The 22569-nt window shown below is 39.9% G+C and overlaps 1 protein-coding gene across 3 annotated transcripts in view; it reads right to left on the bottom strand.

Annotated features, from left to right (window-relative positions):
* Positions 1–20672, bottom strand: part of THSD4 (thrombospondin type 1 domain containing 4) — a 247357-nt gene extending 226685 nt beyond the window's left edge. The window contains exons 1-2 of one of the 3 annotated variants that reach the window (XM_032122684.1): positions 20474–20672; positions 445–552 (exon numbers count right to left, since the gene is read on the bottom strand). In XM_032122684.1, the coding sequence (XP_031978575.1) occupies positions 445–473 (29 nt within the window). In that variant the 5' untranslated portion in view covers positions 474–552; positions 20474–20672. Of the gene's footprint in view, positions 1–444; positions 553–1471; positions 1793–20261; positions 20336–20473 lie in introns of those variants that run through there. The other 2 variants (XM_032122685.1, XM_032122686.1) reach the window with 2 other exon arrangements.
* Between the last annotated feature and the right edge of the window lie 1897 nt (positions 20673–22569).

The raw sequence follows: 22569 nt of genomic DNA on the forward strand, positions 1-22569 counted from the left end.
TTTGTTAGGAAAGCTGTTTGAAAGGTCTTTCCTATATTTGCCCACTGGCAAACTGTTTCAGGAATGCATAAGACAAATCCCTGAATGAATTGCAGCACAGGTACTAAAACATGTAAATCAGTAATTTAAGCCCAGTGACTGTAATTGTGCAGCCTCATCAAAACACAGGAACTTTCCAGTAATATAGACCATCACATTGGCACACACTAACAGATGCTCTAAGCATGAACAAACACTGAGAACTTTCTTTTTTCACTATCACCCAAGAATGCTATGTCTGGTATGCATATACTTGAGTATTTAGTCTTGAGACAAGATTTCTGTTTACCCTCCTACAATACAGACACTTTTAACAGCAGAGTAAGAGACCACCAAATTGAAATTTACTGCAGTGTGTTAAGAGCATATTAAATAAGATTTTAAATGTTTTATTGCACCACTTACCTTAAAGAAACTATTAAACTGTCTACCATGATCTTTTAATGCGAGGTATCTTGAAGTGAAAAATACCTCTTCACTGTGGTACAGCACAATGCCAATCACACACAAATCCTACAGAAAGAAAGGAGAAAAATTAACACTGCTTATTTAGTATTTTCCATAAAAAACTGCACACAGGCTACTTTAATCATCTCTACTTCAATTTTTGGGACTTTACAGCATTTCAAACAGAATATCCAGTATGTGTTACAGGAATAAACTGTACGCACACCATTTTTTGCAACAGGATTTCAACATTACCAAAGTGCTCTGCAGAAAGACTGCGGGATGCAAAATCTTGGTTTGATTCCCAACGAGGCAAATCTGATGTTAAACTTACTTGCCTTTTTAATTCACATTCCTGGTATGTCACTTGTATAACAATAAAGCAAACAACCTTATTTAAAATCTTGTGTTAATAAAATGCATAGAACTGAAACTGGATTACCAATTTCTAATGTACAGTAATATTATTAATACACTCTGCATTTTGTGAGCAATGCAGGGATGATGCTGCTGTGAGTGCTCATACAGTTTGCAGTAAAAACAACCTGAAGAGCAGCGTTGTTTCCTCTACTACAGATGGAAAACCTATCCACAATGAAGTTAAACGCCTTGCCCACAGTCAAGGAGGAAATCTGGGGTTAAACAGCATTCTGAATATAAATTTAACTGATCCTTATTTCTAAGTACTATCATTGCATCATGACTACTGTGAACACACAGAAAACCTACCAGCCCTTGGGAGGATTACCCAAGTACATTTTCATTTGTTTGTAAATGATGTCGAATGTTCAGACATCTGGGAAGTTCTTATTTTAGTAAATTTGTAATCATATATTGGGCACCTAAAATGCACCAGAATTTTCAGGCAGGAAGGAGATCCTTGCAGTAAGGACATACAGTATAAATCAGGAGGGCTGGGGGATATTGGCAAGGAAGGAGGAAAAGAGGAAATAAAACACTATTAAAACTGAACCTAAATTCATACATTTCAAAACTTGGTCAACCACTGTCTGTATCTTTCCATTTACAAGTGGTTACGTGTTAAAATGCAGTGGAGTGAAGAGAAACAAGAGAACATTGCTGTTCACAGATAAAGAGCTCTCAATTTCTGTCAGCCAGCCAGATAATTGAAAACTGCCTAGAATGGGACAGAACTGACAAGAACATAAGAAATGTGCAGTTAGATACGGTACAGATCTGCTCCTAGGAAAATGCAGATTGTTTGCATGTAACTGGACGGATTAGATATTCCCCACCCACTCCTAAAAATCAAAGAACAATAAATTTGGTTTAGGAAATCACAAAATACTTGTAATATCTTCAAAAGAGAATTGACTAATGATTTGATTGTTTAGTTTTTTAAATGGAAGGCATGAAAAGTTGAGTACTTGGGAAAGTATCACAACAAAAGTTCTGTATGTAACAGGTTTGAGTTAGTCCTGAGGAAGAAAGCACTAAGGCTGAGCTAAACTTCATACTCTCCTGCAGTTTCACAGTTGTCAGTAGATCTAAGAGGTTTTCTCAGACTTATTCACCGTTTTCACTACTTAACATTGTAAAATTGGCTTGTTATAAGATGGGAAGCACTTCTGAAAACAGATTTTTAGTCTAGCTCTCCTGCAACACTTCACACCCGTTCGAGATTTTAGCACGTTCAGTAAAAGCTACATTCCTTTAAACGTTAAGCAAGTCCACACATCCAGCACCACTACCAGGCATTTAGACAGATCCCCTAACACAGGACTAACTAATCCTGAATTGAGAAGGAAACAAATACCTCTCTGCCTACAATCTGACTCTTAATTACCAGGCATACTGAGGCAATAGTCGTTCATAACACTTATTGAGGATGGAGAATCTGCCTGTAACATGGATTGTAACCAACTTCGTTTCAAGTTCTTATCATCTTGGGTTTTTTTCCAGAGGTACTCTCTCTCTCAGATTTTTCACCCCACAATAATCTTTTCATCCAACAACCTTGTATGGAGCGACACAGTCTCAAAAGAACACTGCTACAGGATACAAAAACACCGAAAAAGCAATATGCACCCCACTAATCCCTTCTATAAACTGCACCTCATTTGAAAAACAGAAACGATAATATGGTAGATCTAGTTTTGCAAAGAAACAAGAGAAGGACCCTGAGTGTTTCTGGAGACTGTTCTTAAAAAGAATGCTTAAAGTCCATGCATATGTTTTCAATTTTTTTCAGTTCATTTGTATCTTCATTGTCAATGGCAGGCTGCATTACCAACTTGACTTTCAACTGTATTTCAATGCCTTTTTCAAAACACCTCTTACACAATTCACAGATGCATTTCTTTTGAAGTACCATTTGTAGCACATAGTGTAAAAACTGCTAAATATTGAACTGACTTAAGAGCTTATTTTCCAAATTATTTAAGACCTTAGGTGCTTACAGCCTACTGAAAGGCATGTCATTTTGGCAGTGGTGTCTTTGATATGAAAATGTACAAACGTGACAATCATTTTCCCTCCAGAAGATCCAGGGCAAAATGAATACCTGAAATGGCTACACAGTTAACACTGGGATTGAGTAACATGAATTTGGCAGGGAAACTTTCAAAAGCCTGAATGAGGTGTACATGTGCTCGATAAGTCTTCCATTGTAAAAGTCAAACTGCCTTCCCAGAAGGGGCTGAAAAGCGCTGTAGACCTATCTAGCAAAAGACTCCCTAGTAACCCTGCATACAGCAGAATAGATATCAATTTCTCAACTGGAGCAACCCACACTCCTCTACTTCACAGAGTCAGCGAGACTCCACTGCATTAAAATATTCGACATTTCAGCAGTCTTCCCTATTTCACTTCCAAGCTGGATGAAAACAAGATCAATCTGTGAAACTGGGTGGAGGGGAAAAAAAACCAACACAAACACACCCCTCCCAGAAAACCAATCAATCAAACAAACCGACCCACCTGACGGGACGGAATAGAATACAAACCTCTCCAGAACCACAGGATGACCATCAAAGGGAGAGGTGTTTCATTGCATTTAATAAAATGTGCATTGAGTCACAGAAAATGATTAAAGAACCCTGCTTTAGTCTCCTCCCCTTTCACACTGCAGGTGAGTGGTTTTAACACCTTCCAACTGCTGCTGCCAGTCTCAGCAGTTACCCTACCAAGCAATGAGCCAATCATAACCATCCCTTAATTTGGTATTTACTGACATTTACCCAGACTCTTTCTCCCAACATTAGAAAATAAAAATACTAATCTGTAATGGAGATTTCAAAAAGGGGTGGAGATGGATAATGGCAGTAAAAAAAAATAATCTAATAGGCTCATAGGCAATCACAGAAATTTGCTGATAAGGACAAAAAAAGATTTCTCAAAGAGTTAAATGACACAATACACAGAATTATCTGGACAGACACCACAGACACTGTACAGAAAGTTAAGAAAAGAGGAAGAAAGTCCCTCTGGGAAGTCAAAGGTAAGATTTACCCTTTGGCTAATTAACTTCAAGAAACCTTTTCCTACTGAGAGGTTTGAAATTTTGCAGAAGGCCAATGTTATCCTAACCTCTTAATTATCATGGGACCACTCACATGTGGTTTTTCATGTGACTGTACCCTTTGTGTATTGTGAGTGGAGACTATTTCACGTCCATAAATTCCAATGTCATTTTAGCATCAATCTATACTTCTTGTAAGTCCTGTCAATGCACACATCTCCACCTGCATCTATGCATTAACTGTAACAGAAATTCCTGATTGTGTGTGTGTGTGTGTGTACAGTACCTACTTCAATAATCCAAGACCCTCTATTTTAACTCTCAACAGGAATGTGAGATTTATCATATAGAAACATATGCTAACTCAACCAAGTTCTGAAGTCCTCTGAGCTTTTAGCCTCTTTTACCTTGGTGACTTACATATATATGGAGCCAACTTCAATTTCCTTCAGTATTTATCTTTTTGGTCAGATTATGTATCTTGCCAGCTACTGACAAGGGCAACTTGAAGTAGCTATGAAAGTTGAGCATTGTTCCAAAGTCATGTTTCCACTGATATGAAAAGTTCTCGTTTTGTAATATTGGGGGGGAGGGAGAGAGAAGGGGCTGGAAATCATAAATAAAGAATATCTAGAAATACTTTAAATAAAATATTACACCCTTTAAGACTGCCTTTGAATCTGTTGCCTTGCACATTGGTAAAGTACAGTGTATCTGTTAGTTTAGTTGTTCAAATCTATTAAATCATGTTCAGTGCAAGTCCTTTGGATTGCATCCAAAATTCACTACATTCACAAGACTTTGATAAAGCACTCACAGTGTGCCAGGTTTATCTAGCTACATAATTTGTGCATACATCCAACAGCTTGAACTGCAGCTGTTGACACCTACCACCAGAGTTTTAATCTCTTCAAATATTCATTAACTACATTAAAACATACACTTGTCTCTGAAAGCTGCATAACAGAGAAATCTAGCATTAGATCTGATGAAAAGTTCTGATACTTATATGGAGCAAACATTTTATTAAAACAAAAATGGCAAGTTACTCCACCTAACCCTGCAGGTACCTTTCTTTTTTATTTTAAATGCTTTGAGAACTTTCAGGTTCTCCTTCTGGGTGTGCCCAGCACTACTCCAGTCCAACAAAGCTCAGTGCCTGTCTCCAATGTAAGCTTGATCAAGATCCAGTTTTAATTTCTTTGCCTGAAATCTCACACGCAGAGAGTCCAGTAAGCGTGCCTCACAAACAACAACATACCTCGAGCCATGCCCAAGGCTCTCATTGACAAACGTAACCAATTGTGTTCTAGGCGCAGCCCCTGGAGCCGCGGCTTTGGCTCGGCGCTCGGTGAGTCACGCCAAGGCCGGGCGGGCCGGGAGGGAGGGGAGAGCGGCACTCCCGGTGCCGCGGGCCGCGCCTCGCCCCAGCAGCGCCCGCGCCGGGGAACGGAGCCGCCGCTCGGGAACCTGGGCTCCTACACAGGGGCACCCAACGCCCGGAATAAATCATGGGGAGGCTGAGAGCCATCCTGGAGTACTCAGGAATTTCGGTCCCGTTTCTAGAGCGTTAATTCAGAAAATGTTTCACTTCTCAGCAAACAATTTCAGCTCATTTGTCTGGATTTCAGTGGAAGAACTGTGTAACCTGGTTATTTGGCATCCAATCCTGTAACATTTAATTGTTCTCTGAAAATCTAGGAGGCAAAGGTGGTGGACTCCAACAGTGACCATACACAAGATTTCTCAAAATATCCATTCACAAAATGCAAATTTTAGCTTTTAAATATATTGTTATGCTGGAGGGTGCCACAATTCAAACAATTTGCTTCCATCTTTGTTGAAGAATATATAATTTAAGATCAAACAAGGGTTGTGACATTAATCTTGCAAGTAAAGGGGAGAAGCATGAAAGTGCTTGCTTATAGGTCATGAGCTGCAGTCATATTTGAGTAGTAGAACTTGTTTCTTTTAATTTTCTTAATCTTGTTCACAACACTAATTATATATTCACTGAATGTGCACTAATAATAAAAGTATCTTAAAAGTGAAAGGATTGCAATAATGAGCCTGGTCTAAAATTTACTAAACTCAATAATTGGCTTAAATATGGATTTAAGACCATAGGTCTGATAACCACTTAAAGTATATTGGTGTGGTATGAAATATGACCTATAGTTAGCTGATTGACACCCAGTTCAATTGCAAAGAAAACACGCTGGAATAGCAGTGTTTAACTGATTAGTAATTCTGACATTATTTACAATCACCAAATTCTGAAAAGGTAGTTTATGTGGAGTTCAGATTTACCAAACTTTAAGAAGAGTCCAGAAAACACAAAATTGAGTGTCAGAACAACTGAATTAATTGTTCTTTTTTAGGTCTTTGAAATAATAACCCAAAAGAATGATACTTTCTCAAGATTCAGGCTGCACCAAAATTGCCATTGTTAGTCTGATTTTATCCCCTTTTTTACCTTTGGAAAGTATTAGATAATTCTCACAAAAGCTTACTGCATTTAAAGTTCTCGTGTGCAGTTTCCAGGCAGAAGACAATTATGTAAAACATAAAATGAATCACAAAAATGAGATCATATCACTCTCCAAATTGACAGAGATTTTTGGGATGTAACTGTGTGGAAACAATTCCAAACCTATCTTAAGTTCATTTCAAGATTTCAGAGTGATAGGCTGTGCAATTTTGGCCAAATCCCTGGTATGAGTTTTAAAACTGTGCTTACCAACCACATGGTGGTTGGTTTTTTTACCTTTCCTTCTCTGTCTGAAGAGATACTGTAGGAATCTTGATACCAGCTTCTCACCATTCACTGATTTAAGGAATTCCAACTGTTGTCATAGCTGTTCTGTACAACTAGTGCAGAACAAACTGGAAAGACCTTATACAGGACAAGTGTGCAGAGACTGAGCAGTTCTGTTCCCATATAAAAGACCTTACTCAATGTTCAACTGGTATATTCTACTTGTGTTGTGTAAATGTGGCTGAATATTCCCTTTGCCCACAGATCCACTGACAGGCATTGCATACACACAACCATTAAGAGCTCCCTGTTCCACACTAAACCACCCCAGAGAATTTAAAGATTCTAGCAGTTTCAGCATTTGAAAACCTCATGAAAGGTGCTTATCACAGCTCTACATATTGGAAACCATCACCTCTTCTAACAAGACACACTCAGTATATTTTAGTAAATTTTCTTTTTCTTGTAAAGAACTTTTTTGCTACAATCTGAGTCTTCTAAACCAAGAAGGGACTGAACATGTAAGAGGAAGGGGGAGATTACATGTTAAAGATCCTTTTCATGAAACAATGTTTCTTAAGCAACCATTCCATAATCCTGATCAACATTTATCTGATTACTGATATAGAAAGATATGAAAAAAACCTCAAACATTTAATAGCCTAAAAAGTCAGGTAGAAATACCTGAAATCTCTATAAGCATTGATACAAAATAGGTGAAGCCCTCATTGCTATGACAAGCAAGAGTAACAAATCTGTGTGAATACTGCTAGGATTAAACATCATCTGTCTTGCCTACAAAATGAGCAGTAACAGCACAAATTTGTTTTCAACAAGTTCCTGTTCTAAATATTTTTCTACCAAGTGTAAGTAGGTAGAGTGGTGTTTTAGATTTGGTTCATGTACTGTTTTGAGACCCACTCCATTTTGTGGAAACTCAGGTAGAACTTGTTGCTGTGACTGGGAGTTAGAATGCCCTGGATGGAAATAACTGAGAGAAGGATCATATATGAAATGTCAGTCTGCAAGTCTAATTATTTAGTAGAAGTCTTAATTATACTGATATTGCAAGGCATATAATTGCATTTTGGAACAACTAGGAATAAGGGAAATTTCTTAGAGCCTCTGTTAGCCATACTGACTTCTCTACCTGTAAATATGTCAAAGAAAATTAACTTTTCTTATGCTCTTTTCAGGACTTGGCTAATGAAGGCCATTTTCAGAATCAAAGAAAAGCTTCTTTCTCCCCTTCTTAGTCTGTGTCTTCAAAACACAGGCTCCCAACAGCATTTGACAAGTGGTTCTGAGGACCTACTGTCTTTTGCATGAAAACCAAGAACCCACCAGCCTCACTCAGAGAGTTATAACACACCCTGTTTGAAAAGGTCATAGAAGACAAATATTACAACAAAACTAATTGAAGGCACATGTACAAGGAAAGTAAAACACAACATATTTCAGGAATATAATCAGCTGTTTCTTAGTAATACAGCTGGGAGACACCCCTCTCATTATGTAAAAATCATGTATATTACATAATTATTGTGAAGCTAGAAGATACCTTCCTTTTGCAAAGAGGAAACATGATTTTTCAGCCATTTGTTTAATAAGAATGTCAGTCTGGCAGACAGAAGTCTTCTTTTTTCATTTTTTTAAACTGCTTTCCATGAGAATGGTGTTCAATAAACATTGTAAATACATGCCTAAGCATCAATATCTTCCACATAGTAAAAGAAAGGAAAAAATATAGGAAGCTCTGCCCCAGAGAATATTTTTTATAGTATTAGGCAACAATCAGCATCATATATAGGTGAAGAACAAGCATTCCTGTTGCTAATGTATCCTCCGAAAGAATTATTTCATTTACTGGTAAATAGATGTGTGTGTCATTAGCCTACCACAACTAACTCTGCATGGCTCCAACACAAACAGAAAAACTGATGTAAACTTCCCTTTCCAAAAATTAGAGCTGATTCACAGTAACAGGATAGTAAAAGGAGTCAGCAATTGCTCTGTGAACTCACAGAAACATCTCTAACAATATAAAAATCCTGAACTTCATAACTGTCATTTCCTAAGGAAGAAATTAAACAGTAGAGGAAAGCTTAAATATATCACAGTACTCATAAAAAATTCTTTAAAATTAAAAAAAAAATTGTCCCCATCAAGCTATTACCTGAACACATACAATCTCAAAATACTAACTTTTACAAAGTTCCTTCTGTTCTATTGACATGATTTCTGAGGTGTTGGGGTACCAGTGTCAGAACACAACATGGAGGACAGTATGTGATGTGGACTTGAAATCTTCTCTTGCTTATTCAGAAATAAAATATTTTCTTTGGGTATCAGTGGGAATCATCTCTCTGCATAAGTAATACCTCCAAATAACAATGCTTTTTGGGAATATTCCCACATTATCCAGAGCAGACAAGTGATAAAATTGTTTCAGTACGGGATGCTGCAAAAGTCAAACCAAACCACTTTTAAACCTGTTAGCCAACCTCTAATGGCTAAGCTAAGCCTTCTTAGTCCTTGAAAGAGATCACTTTGCACCAGAGAAAATATAGACTTAATCAAGATTGACTAGGTATTTCTCTTCTGGGTAGCTATTCATATCCACTATCATCAGAGATGTTAAATTTTCTAAAGTTAAACTCTGTGCAGAGGAACAGTTACTAACTGGAACATGTATCTATAAATACAACACAGGCATCTACCGAAATTAGCATTAATATCCTTGTGATTCAATTTTCAACTTCAGCTACAGTGACTCCAAGGGCTTCTGTAGCATTATTCTTGGTGTACTAAACTACACATGGGATAAAAACAATTTCTGGGGAACTTCAGAGATTTCTCTGCCTATTATATATCTCTCTGCTTAGGGTTAGGCATTGTAAAGAAAGGCTGGCATTCCCTCAAGACTGAATGAGTCTTTGACACAGAAGAGCAATTAGGGGGAAGAAAACCCAAACAATCCCAACCCAAACCTATTTGTTAGTACAGGTAAAAGCAAGGCAATTCGGTGTTGGTTTATTAGTCCATATACTTAGAAATAAAATACATTTATAAATGGATAAGCCAGGCCACAACCCAACAAGTCTCTCTCCCCTGCAGTCTGGCAGCAAAAGAACAGTATCTTGGTAGTCCAAGGACTATCCCCAGTGTTTCAGTGCAGGGCTGCACTGCAAACCACTGGCTCCTGTAGTTTCTCGAATGGAGATTAAGGTGGGCACACATCCCAAAATAACTCATCAAATCCTTTTCTACACAAGTTTTCAAGGACAAGTGTTTTAACATACATTTCAATACTGCCAAAAACTGGAAGGAAAAAACACCACAGGTACCCACTGACGCACATTTTGTACTAACAAATGTCCAAGAAAAAGTGACCAAGCCTCTAGTAACAGACTCTAAACATTAGGAAAGTCCTCTTCCCTTCAGTCATTTTCTGCAGTCAGCAAACTGCTTTATTTTGGCAAAAAGAAGAGATTTCTCTTTTCCATCATGCAATTCCTACATGACTTGGGCTTCACTTCAGTCAGTGACCAGCACTGCTCAGGTGACAGCAGTGTTGCAACCCAGTTGTCATGGAAAAGCTGAGCAACAGCTTGAAGGTGCTGTACTGTACTGGGGCATGGAGGGGAGAGGTGCACCATCTTAAACATTCAAACAACACCTTATCCTCTAGCACTTGGGATAATTTGGGCTAATTAAGCACTTCCTAAATAGTTTCAGTACATGAGAGCAAAACAAGGCTTCAACTGACCAGAGGCCAGACACAACGATGTAGAACTTCTCAGGTACCCGTGTGGGAATATATTTTAGGAACCACTGAAAAATAAGTGACACATGTCCAAAATAAACAGTGCTGAGATTGTGATGGCATTCTGGTAACTGCTGAACGTGCCTTTGCTCAATAAAGCATAAAAATATCAATTATTCATCTGTTCTGAAGGAAATGTCATATACCTAATAGCAAGACTTATATGCTTTATTGTTTAAGAGGAAGTACAGAAAACTGTTAGATCACGGACAGAAAAACAGCTCACCATGTAGCTTACACATCTTCATTGTGCATTTCAGAGTCTAGGCTCCTGAAACATCTTGAAATGAATGAGTTGTGCAAGATTGCTTAAATTACTTTGTTATCAAATAATACTGTAAGAATTATGAGATTCTAATTTATTTCTCATTAAAATTCTCTCTGATGTGAGGCTCCCCACATACTGGTATGGAAATGCAACAATGGAATTTGAAGATTTATTGTTTTCTTTTACGTTTCTACATAATGATGAATAATAGGTCTAATGAGAGGTCTTGCAAGAGCACTGTGAAATGAAGTATTTTTTTCATAATTTTGAAATAGAATACCAGGGAACTTCAACCCAACATGGAACAAACTATCTGACAGCCAGCTGGAAGAATGGCAGTAAGTTATCTTGTACATCTTTTGCAAATACTAAATTCTGCATGCAAGTAAATACAGGGATAACTCAGAGAACATACTGAAAACCTGTTTCACAATGTTCTATTTAGCTTTCATCCACAGTAAAATTTAGATGAGGTCTCCAGCACAACAACACAGACATTCAATATGTTTATCTGCTGAGCTTGATATATATAGAATCTTACAAATAGTTCAATTCCAAAACTGGACTGGCAACCAAGATAGTAGCATCAGGTGCCAGTTGTGCTGCCAAGCCTTTACCATTTAAAGGGGTACATTTGCAGAGGTGCATCTCTTTTCTATGGGAAGAAGATGTTAATGGAGAAAAAAGGGAAAACACTAAGTTACTAAGTTTTTATTAGTGAAGAATGACAAACAACCTATCATTGTGTCTTTTCAAGAAAGGAGAATTAAGATCAGCATGATTAGTGACAGCAGAAGAAATGTAAAATCCCTATGTTCAGAAATCCAGAAACTATTTACATTCACAATTCTACTCCCCAGACTGATGCCACTGAATATAACTTTCCTGAAGTCCTTATTTGGTTCAGGTTCCAGAAATATCCTAATTCTTATATCAATCATACCTCCATGTGGTGAACCCTTCACCCTCCTGCATTTTAAAACTGAACTGCAAGATCCTTTAAGTGTTGGGAGAGGGAGCTGTTTATTCTTACCCTGTCAGCTTGAAAGGGATTTTAAACATCCTACAAATCTTGTCTTGCTGCTATGCCTCATGTGCTCTGGTGGTCTAGATGACAGTTAGTATTTCAGTCCATTTAATGTAAACTGCATGAACTGTTACACTCCTACAGGAGATACCATTCCTTGACACAAAAACACAAAGATAGCCCAAGATTCCTTGAATGTATGATTATCATTCACTGAGCAGGGAAGTTGAAACCTTTCACCAGCTGCAGATTAAAATCTCCCTATGAGGAAATTTATGGTTTGGAAAATGCCATCCAGTGGCCTGTGAAGAATGAATTTATGGTTGACAGATAAAAGATCCTAACCTTGCAGAATCACCAACTGCCCTTGTCACCCTTGCTAATAGCATTATGCAAAAAACCTAAACAAGTCAGGAAGATGCCTATCTGACTTCCAGTCATCCTTTCCAGGTCAGGTTCTAGTCTTGAGTTTTTCTCAGCCTATAAGTAAACTCAATACTCCTTCCAACAGAGGTTTGCTTGACAGTAGGAGTAAGACATGATTGTAGTCTGACTTTGAAAGAGCTGAATCAACTTCGCTACTTGAAAAGTCATTCACCAGAGCTAATGCACACAAGCACCCACTCTTATATCTGCAAAAGCCAGAAGGGTTGAAGAGACAAAACTGTAAGAAATACCATACTTCCCTGTAATTCCTGCATGGGCTTGCAAAGAAAGTAGGTTAAAGAAAACCCCTTTTTAACAAAACAGTGGAAACCAGCAGCACAGTTAGTCACAGCATAGTAAAGAGGTGACTCTATCCTGCCTCCCCATTTAGTCCATACACTACTTTATCAGAATAAGGTAGCCCCAACATGCTTGCAACACAGCAGTTACAGCAAAATTATTATACTTCGTTTTGTGAGACCCTGCACCTCACAGCTTAATGACATACCTGGATTAGGAGGATACCTAGAGTGCGGAAGTGTGGACTACCATGATACAGGTCTATCCACTGACAGCATATACAGCCTTTTGGCTGTACATTTCAGAATAAGCTATTATTTTCTGTCTATATATAAGAAAAGTTTTAACACATAAGCATCTTTGCTCACTATCTCTGTTAATCAGATGTAGCTTAGAAACTGTACTTCATAGAGGTAGTTTCAGAGTTGGCAGCTGTGCAAGTCACAATGAAGTCACTTCTCCCTTCTGACTACAATAATAGCCAAATCTAATTCAGTGTATCAAAGTCATCTACAATCCAGAAATCTCTGCCACCATTATACCATGTTTAGGGAATTTTGTAACCATTCCTGCTCAAGAAAACCTATTCAAGTGGCTGGGACTTGGCCTAAGCAAAGTGAAAAGGGCCCTTACTGCATCAGGCAAAAAGAAATCAAAGGTCATTTCTTGGCAGTAGAGCCTGAACTTATTTGTGCTTGAGGGCAGGTTATTACAGCACACTGACTCTCACCTGACGTCACTTAATGCTTCAGGCAAAATACTCATGTATCTGCAAACTGAAAAATGGGGACTTAAAATGTGAATGTGAAACTGCTTGAATCTGCAAGACAACAGGAACAGCCTATTACAAAATGCTGGCAAAGGAAACCAAGTAACTCCTCCAACACTGTGAACTTCTTTTGCTGCTTTATATAACCTGTATGCCAGAGGGGATAGAGTGACCTTTAAAAAAGGGGTGACCAAATTTCATATGTTGTCTTTTGGATTTGGGTTTTTTTAAATCAGAGTCTACTGCTGTTGCACAAACTGCTTAAAGGCAGACAGTCTTATATGCTGACTTAGTCTTCTACTTGAGTACTCACTCTTGGAGATAGGTGAAGACTTGCTGAAAGGAATGCAACTCGAACGGAATCACTCTGGGTACTTCACACTCTGCTCCCTGCTCTAACATAATATCTGTATGGTCTGAGGAAACAGGCATTTTGCAAAGCCCAGAGTTTTGAAAAGCCCTTCTAACATAACTAAGAAAACAGCAAAACAAAAAGCAGAAACAAACCCCACCTTTCTGAATCTTCAAATGCCAGGAAGATACATTTGGATACAGGTTCTCCCCCTCTTCCCATTTCAAAGCAGTAGAAACAATCACAACTAAATCACAAGCACTATGGTTCAAAATAAATCAGAAAATGACAGTTTCTGTCCAATTTTAACAGTATGAAAGCAGCAAAGATTTTTTAGCCCTTTCATGCCCTCATGATTCAAAACTGCATAAGGATGTTTTTCTTGTTTAAAATAATTCTTAATTATTCTTATATAAAATTTAAACATGCTCACAACTATCATTCTGCATTCAGCCATGCATGATGAAATTGGCCAGCAACAAATACAGGCAGAAGGCCACAGCTTTATTGACAACTGATTAATTACAGCAGCATTGTGAGTGGCCTATGTAATAAATCTGAACCTGATCCTGCAAAACTGTAAACATTACTATGGGAAGAAACAAAAGTACTGCAATTGCCTTAATCTGAGCAAATCTCTGAACTGGAGGGGGGAAGTAAGAAAGAAAGGAAAAAAGAGACAATCTTTTTGGTGTGCAATATGTATTAATGAGTACAAGCAATGCCTGAAGAAGGAGTATAAGAAATTACATTTTTAATGGCTGCTTATCACTACAAAAAAATCAAAGCTGACATCCTGCTTTAACCCCTGTGTTGCAACACATGAACAGTATTTCCTGGGCCAACAAAACTGAACAATACTAACAGTTAATGGTTAACCCACTCTATTCTTTTAAATCCTTATTCTTATGCTGGTTTAGTAAAGTGCTTCAATTCCACATAGAGACCCTGAAAATCTACAAGGAGATTTGCCCACTATTTCCCACTCACTTCCCCAGTGAATGCAGCTCTCACCAGAACTACAAGAAAATGAGACAGAGTTTTTTATTTCTGCCAGATTAAGTAATTGCATCCATTCCATACAATTTATCACTCTTTTGGGCAGCTTGTGTCATGGGATGACATTTTATTGTAATTATGCGGGGTGGGATTGGACAGGCTCTTGCTTCTCTTTGCCAATCCGATAAGCAAAAATATATTTTTTTTTACTTTCATATAAACTACATGCTTTAGACAAAAATAACCAAAAATACAAGTATAATAAACAAGCAACTAATGGTTTGATGTCACCAAGTCAGGACTACAGCAATCACCTTTACTGTGGAAAAAAAATCCAGGACATCTGAACACTTTCCAAGTCAACATTTACTCTCAGATTAGTGTCAATAGTTTTGCTGAATTTGCCATTTAGAGATAGGTTTGTCCTTCCATGCACTTCTCTGCAGCTAATCCAAAGGGAGTATCAGGGGAATCCGCTTGATTCAGGATTACAGATTTTAGTCATACAATATTCAAGCATCCAAGTGACGTTTTTGTCCTGGGGGATTACTATCCATGCTCACATATATCCAAGTGCTGATCCAGCAAGGCCAAACACAACAGATGTTTTTCACCAAGAAGCAGTTTTCATGAAGAAGGGCTTTTAAAAAGGGCTTCTTTATCCATCCTTTTCCCAAAACCAGAGCAAAAAAAAACCACATTCCAACTTGGATATCATGACTCACATAGAAGGCAACAAGCAGGAAACCACAGTACTTCTATCAGCATTAGAGACAGTATCCTCGGGCTCCCAACAAACACTTCACTTTGGGAAGCCTTCTTCTCTTGTTCTCTTATCTCACCAGATCATGCAGTCCCAAAGGACAGACCTTGCCCCACCTCTTGGGCAAGCCTGGTCCAAGGTGTCACATCAGCCCTGCTTGTTCATCGACAAACTAGGAGAGCCTGCTCACTACCAGGTTTCTCTGCTAAACTTCATTTTGATGCAAGAAGAGGTCAATACAACCCAGTCAAAGATAAAGTTCAGAAGTTGAAAGTTCAGAAGTTGGAACTTCTGTTGTCACAGCAGTTATCTCTTGAATTTAAAAAAAAGGACTATTCTTTTATTAATGTTAGTATTTTAAGAAGCTTGGGTTTAGGAAAAAAGCACAAATAAGCAAAGTTAAATTTAAAAATCACATTCAAAACAGGGAAGTTTTCTGTATTTCTCTCTACACTTAATCACATATGGCTATATATAACTCATGAATTTATAGCAGTCTTATAGGAAGGGGAACAAAGGATCACAGTTATAAACAAGCAGCTCCTCTGCAAAGGGATGAATTTTATCTACCAAGTCCTGTAAATTTTTTTTTGGTACCCAGACAGTCTTCCAAAGGCTCCAGTTCCTGACCAACTATACAACAAGTATAACTTGTTGAGTTAAAGAACAAGTTACTCTCGTACTGTCAAAGAAAACACTGGAAACTCATGGTTGAAACCAGTGGTCTTGTTTTCCAATGACAAGAGCACATCATGTGGGAGTGGCCTGATCTGAAAGACACTGAAGTTACTGATAACCTTTTCCATTACTTTACTGGCCCTTAGACCAGAGCTTTAAATAAAAGAGATAGTGGCTCTTGCACTTACTGAGAAAAAAATCTACAGAACTGATGGAAAAAAAGTAAATATTTTTAAATAAATTTTTCCATATAAGGAGCCTGGAATTTTCCTGTGAAGGGAAATTCGAAAACCAGGACCAAAACAAATACTGAAGTGGGATGCCAAGTAGCAGCAGCACAGGACTGATAAATAGCCAACAAGCAAGGCCTTAGGCTGTGATTTGCAGAAGTACAGTAATAAACCTATGAGACACATAGAACACAATTTAGGTTCACTCATGTACAATAAATATTTTTATTCAAATGACTTTTTTTTTTTAGCATCTTTGCATGCAGACTATCTTCAGGACATTTAACAGTTTACCAACATCCTGTAATTATCATACCTAGTTCAGAGATAAAGGAACAAGTTCAGAGATAAAGCCAGACGTCAATGGACTCGGTGAGCAGCACAGAGCAGCCAATGGGAGCGTTGAAACCAGAAGCCCACGTTCCAGGAACTCACATGTCCATCACCTCAGCAGCCCACAAGGCTACTTGCCATCACAAGGATAGGACTGTGATCCCATCTGCATTCCTAGTGCAAGAACAGTTCCTGTGGAGAAGCCCCACATTTAACACTTGGTACCACCATTTAAAAAATATGTAACAGATGTCTGTACACGGTGTTGACAAGTGCTGTTTAACAGCAACCAAAATTATGAACACTGACCCATCTCTGGGAATGCCATAACCCTGCAGGGGTTACAAAATTTGATGTGTGACATGAGACTCAAGTCCCCAAGAGAAAAATGGGTGGGACAGAACATTCCAGGAGGAGAAAACTGAGTTGGTTTAAATTACAGATTTTGAATCTGTTATTGTCACTAACACAAAGAACAAAAACTCAAATAAAGAAAAAAAATAATCAGGCAACACTAAAGCACATGGTTTCAGCTCTGCTCCCTTTATACAAAGTAAGATATGAGGCAAAATCAGTGTCCATCAGATCATTCTGTTAATCAATCTTTTATCAATCTTATATCTGCTTAGCATCCCTCTAATTAATCTTCTAAATAAAGTACTAAACCATGCATTCTTCCTAAAAATCTAATATAAATGATCAGAATTATCTAGTGTAAAGTACTAGCTATCCTGAACAAAACCAAAGCTATTTCAATGCAAAACACAGCAACTTAACCTCCTATATATTAACAACGCAACCATGTTCGTCGGTCACATATTGAACCACATATATTCATAACTTAATTAGCTTTACAATTACCCAAGTCATGGTCCAAACTGCATTTAGATCAGGTAGAGCTTCTGTCTGAAAACAAAAGAACTAATAACTAAACTGTCTATGTGCCTACTCAAGGGAACAAGACTTGTCATAGAATCTGTTCTTCAACCAGCACTGTTACCACTGGAAGCATTTCACAATTAAAAGCTACAAAATGCTTTCCCTATCAACTCTGTGGCAAAAGGGCTACTATCAAGGTCCAAACTCTTTAAGAAGCTGGTTTGACACAGTAAGTTTTCTTTTACTTTTTTTCCTACTTGCAAAAAATAACAACCTTCCAAACCTGAAGCCTGTTATGATAACATAACACTACAGGGGATACAGCTAAAATCGCTTGTGCATGGTTGGCTTTGGAGTTCCTTGGGGGTTTTAAGTGCTTTAAAAAGTGCCATCAAACCTTACTTCTCTCGTACAGAGTTTAAAGCCCACAGAAATGTCTGCAATGACTGCACTTCACTGTACATGATAAACCTGATTTTCAAAGTAAAAAAGAAAATCCCAAGTACCACTAAGTGCCTGACCAGCACTTCACCTCTGTTTATACTACAGCTGCCACTGTGAACAGTCTGAATATCACACATCTGATGTCACATCACAGAGAACTGAGACTGCAGTGTGGAAACCCAGCTTCTCTGGTGCCACTGTCTGCACAGGATCAGACACTGAGGCTAATACGAGTCTTCAAGATGATACTGCTTTTTTGTTTTATTTTCAGCCTTCATTTAATGCACATCTGCCTAGCACAGTTACTCCGTTTGTTCTACAGCAAAACCAAAGATTTTGTACTGAGATCATAAAACTCATCACTACCTGGGAGAAACCTAATTAATTTTCTACAATTAAATCTGCTGGAGCTCTGAAGGAACCTGCTGTATGAAATGCAGAAAGACAGAAATCCTGCACTATACAACAGTTCCAAGTGTTTCTGAGAGTTAGTCTGGAATCAAAAGTTGCTCCTTCAATTACAATGGAGCTGTTTCAAGTTAAAGTCATCATCAGCAAGACCTGGGATTAGCCCTGCTCCTAAATAAAACTTGAAAAGTTATGGTCAGGGCACAATTATGATAAATAATTCATTTTTCCTACCTATACTTACTTTGAAGAACTCCCTATGACAATCCACAGCAGCTGGCCTCATATTTCTAACTTGGCTAAAAATGCTCACTTTGCCTTTCAACAAGAAAAGTGCTGCAGTCTCTCCTCCTAGTCTACTTAATTCCATTCTCCCTCTAGATTCCCTGGAAATGGAGTTCCCTGGTGATGGAAAAGAAAGCATCAAGAATTACAGGTGTCTAATGAATTTCAGCAGTATCCAGTTTCATTTTAAACCCCTGATGATACTGAATAGGTGAAAATCACATCAACAAGTAGATTACTACTAAGTTTGCACCAGAAAGAGGTCTGAGTTGGCAAGCTACAGCTCAGTAGATCAATTTTCTAAGAGTGCATTGCCAGTTCCACAAAAAGCAATAAAGTCAGACAGATTTGGGCTATTTTCAGTTCCTGCTCTTGCCACAGAAGACAGGAAAAACATGCACAGCAGACTGACAGAATATTAAGAGCCCATCAGGCAACTATTTAATCCATAACCTTATACCCTTGTATTGAGCTACTAACCACTAGTGTCTTAGATAGTGGTTTCTGATTTAAAAAATAAATCACACTGATTCATCAACAGGTGACACATGGAGTTACAAATATTTCTATTATTTTTGATGGCTATTCACGATATTGATGCACCAACTTATCTGTCATCTCTGCTAGCAGGCATCATGATGCCCTTATGTTGTACTGAAATATTGCAAAAAAGCTCAGTTTGGTGATCCCTTGATCAAAAAGAAAGAAAAAAATTGAAAAAAAAAGATACAGAAAAGAGAAATTACACTGGCAAGAGATACAGAAGAAAGGTGACAAAAAAGCTAAGAATTCTTTAACTTGAAATAAAGAATAGCTGAGGTAGACAGATAATGAAAGAACACAGCTCTGAAATAGCACAGAGATAGTGTGCAGAGACCAAGCATAATTCATTTTATAAGGTCCATACAGTATCAGACAGAAAATTTACAAAAAGCAAAAAGAAGTAATTTTTGCACACAACATAGTAACCTGTAGAACTAACTCACTGCTGTCAGCCTCTCTAAACTGTTCATGTATCTAGCATCTGGAAAAAAATAATTTGGATTAATTAATGTCAAGTGTGTCAAGGGCTATAAAACACACAGGTGTGGACACACCAATAGTTGCAAAAATGTAAAGCCACAGCTGGAGAAGAAAAGGTATTTCAAAATTACCCTCTGCTACAGCACATACCCTGTAGCCTGACAACTAAGCACAAACAGCTCCAGTGTTGGTAGAATTAGAGAGATGGTAACAAAGCCAGAGTCAGGAAAGCGTGAAGAGAAACACCGAACGCCAAACACGGTTCATGCTTTGCACACTGTGCTTAGTTAGACCAAAGGATCTGGCCCAAAGCAGGAACAATTGCAACACGCATTCTTGGTGAGGCGAGTTATCCACGTCTTTCCGTCTCCCGTACAAACTGCTGGATTCGGCTCAGACTACGTGCAGCTACAGCTTCTGGTGGGACACCGAGGCAAAACTAAGCAGCTCCTTACACTGCCTCTGGATGCAGCTCCTGGAAACCGAGCGTTGCGAGGGAGGCGCAGCTTTGAAATGGTCTACTTACACAGCCAAAACACGCGGCGCAGGAATCCCGCGGAGGGGAGCAGAGCCGAACCGCGCTCCCGCAGCCGGGGCAGAGCGAGAGCAGCCCCTCAGCGCGGCCTCGGGCTTCGCCACGGCCGAGCGCCACCGTGCCGGGCACTGCCCGCGCCCCGCGTCCCCGGCACGGCGCCCACCGCCCACCTGGCGCGCCCACCCTCCCCGGCCTTGCCTCACCGCTCCGCGCCGGCGTCCCGTCCGGGCGCCCCGCGACGAGGCGCTCTCGGGGGCGAGAGGACTGAGAGCCTCGCGGCCCCCGGCGCATGGGAGGCAGCGCGCCCTCGGCCGGGAATGCCGGAGCCCCGCAGGACCCGAGCAGGTTCCCGGCGGCTCCAGGGCTCAGCCACAGCCTCTCCCCTCGCTCCCGCCCGCCGTCGGTGCAGGAGCTGCGCGCCGGCTGCTGCCACCTGCCGGCCGCACAGCGCAGCCCGCGCCCACTCCCTCCCTCCCTCCCTCCCTCCTTCCCCCGGCGGGCCGGCGCTCCAGCGGCGATGTCCAGCGGGGAAGCCTGCGAGGCGGAGGCGCAGGGGCACCGCGCCTTCGAGTGCCTGTGCGCGGGGGGAAGGCGGCGTATGGCGGGGGTGCGAGGGACCCGCCGGCGGGGCTGCCCTGCGGATCCCCCGCTGAACGGGAGCGCAGGTGCCCACCCGCGTCCAGCCCCGCGCGGTGGGAGCGGCGCTCAGAGGCTGTCAGGGAGCGGAGCGCTGCCCCGGGCTGACCGCGCACCCTCCTCTGCAGGAGCGGCCGGGGCTCTGCCAAGGCAGCCGTTCTGCGCGGCCAGAGCAGGGTATTGAGTACACTGTACTCCAGCAGGTTTCAGTTCTTCCAGACCTTCTCTCTTTGAGACGAGGACACTAAGGCATCCCATTCCGCTGCCCTCAGACACTACAAGAAGACGCGAGAGACAACTGTCCTCTCCCTACTCACTGGCTGGATGAAAGACCGTCTGCTTCCAGAAACAATACTGACAGCTAGAAAACAATATACGGTCCTGACAGTGTTTGCTTAAAAGTGTGAGCTTTGAAACCGAGCCAGTAACAGTGATACACTGGCACTGTGAAAAGCACACCACCAATAAGCAACTATGAGGAGGATCTTCTCTTGGTAACTTTTGAGTTAGTGTCTGAGGAAAAAGCCTGGAATTGTGTCTCTGTACCTGCTTTATATTAAGTGTACTGGACCTAAGATCCCTAAGGGCATTTTCACTGTAAAGAGCAATAAAGTGTCCAGCATGAGCTCTAAACCTTAGAACCAGATAGTCACTGCCAGCAGTTCATTGCAACATTTAGTTTTATGCTTTAAAAAACCCACATTATTATTATTATTGTTCTGGAACTGGCCCAACCAGGTGAACATATTTATTTTAAAGCACAGCAAAACAGGTTGGTTTTTTTGCCAACATTTTGGACTCCATTACACTTGAACCCAGACAAAACAGTAAAAGATGATGTGTTGACTGTGCTATTCATTGCACAAAAAACCCTTCTCCATTTCCAATTTCATGTACAGATATAGGCTCTAAGCAAAAGATCTGCTGCAGAAAACTTACTTTTTCCTGTGTGTTCACCAGGCAATTGCCACAGCACAGTACTCCCAAGCAGTTTCAGATGCCTTATAGGCACCATGGCAGATCTTGGTTGCAAAAAGATAGCTGTACACAGCTGTATGTTAAAGATTTCTCACATGCAAAGAAAAGCTGCATTTTAAGAGAAGCTGCACTAAGGGTAGCTATGCTACCTCCAAGAGGTCTCATTCATAGGAAGAAAACAGGTTTGGAAACCAAAGATTTAATCTAGAAAGAATTCTGCCAGTCTCTCCTGAGTTATGAGGTGGTTTGGTATCAGGTAGAACTTCACCTGTGCTTCAGAACCTAGACTGAAGCCTGTTTGGCAGTGGTAGACAATCTCTCAGGAAGCAAATGCTGTGCTGCTCTGACCATGATCTAATGAAGTACCTAAATAAGTAGGTAGCATGTGAGCAAGACTAGCTCTGGCATGTTACAGTATTTTAGTTCTAATCTCTGCTGCAGAGTACACGTTCTACTTCACCTACTCTGCCAATTGCATGACTACTGTTTGCTTCAGGGAGAGACACAACTGCAGCCAGATGGACTAGAGACAGGAGTTCTTTTCAAGAGCAAAGACCTAAGTACTAAGGTATTATTAATTAATTACTGTATTTCGTTTAACTGGTGGGAATGCTCTGCTTGAGACAGTTCCTAACTCCTGATATCAAAGAAAGATTACTTAACCTGTGCCAGTCTGAAAATTAGC

The sequence above is a fragment of the Corvus moneduloides genome, chromosome 13 (assembly GCF_009650955.1).
Source record: "Corvus moneduloides isolate bCorMon1 chromosome 13, bCorMon1.pri, whole genome shotgun sequence".
In the NCBI taxonomy this organism is placed as follows: domain Eukaryota; kingdom Metazoa; phylum Chordata; class Aves; order Passeriformes; family Corvidae; genus Corvus; species Corvus moneduloides.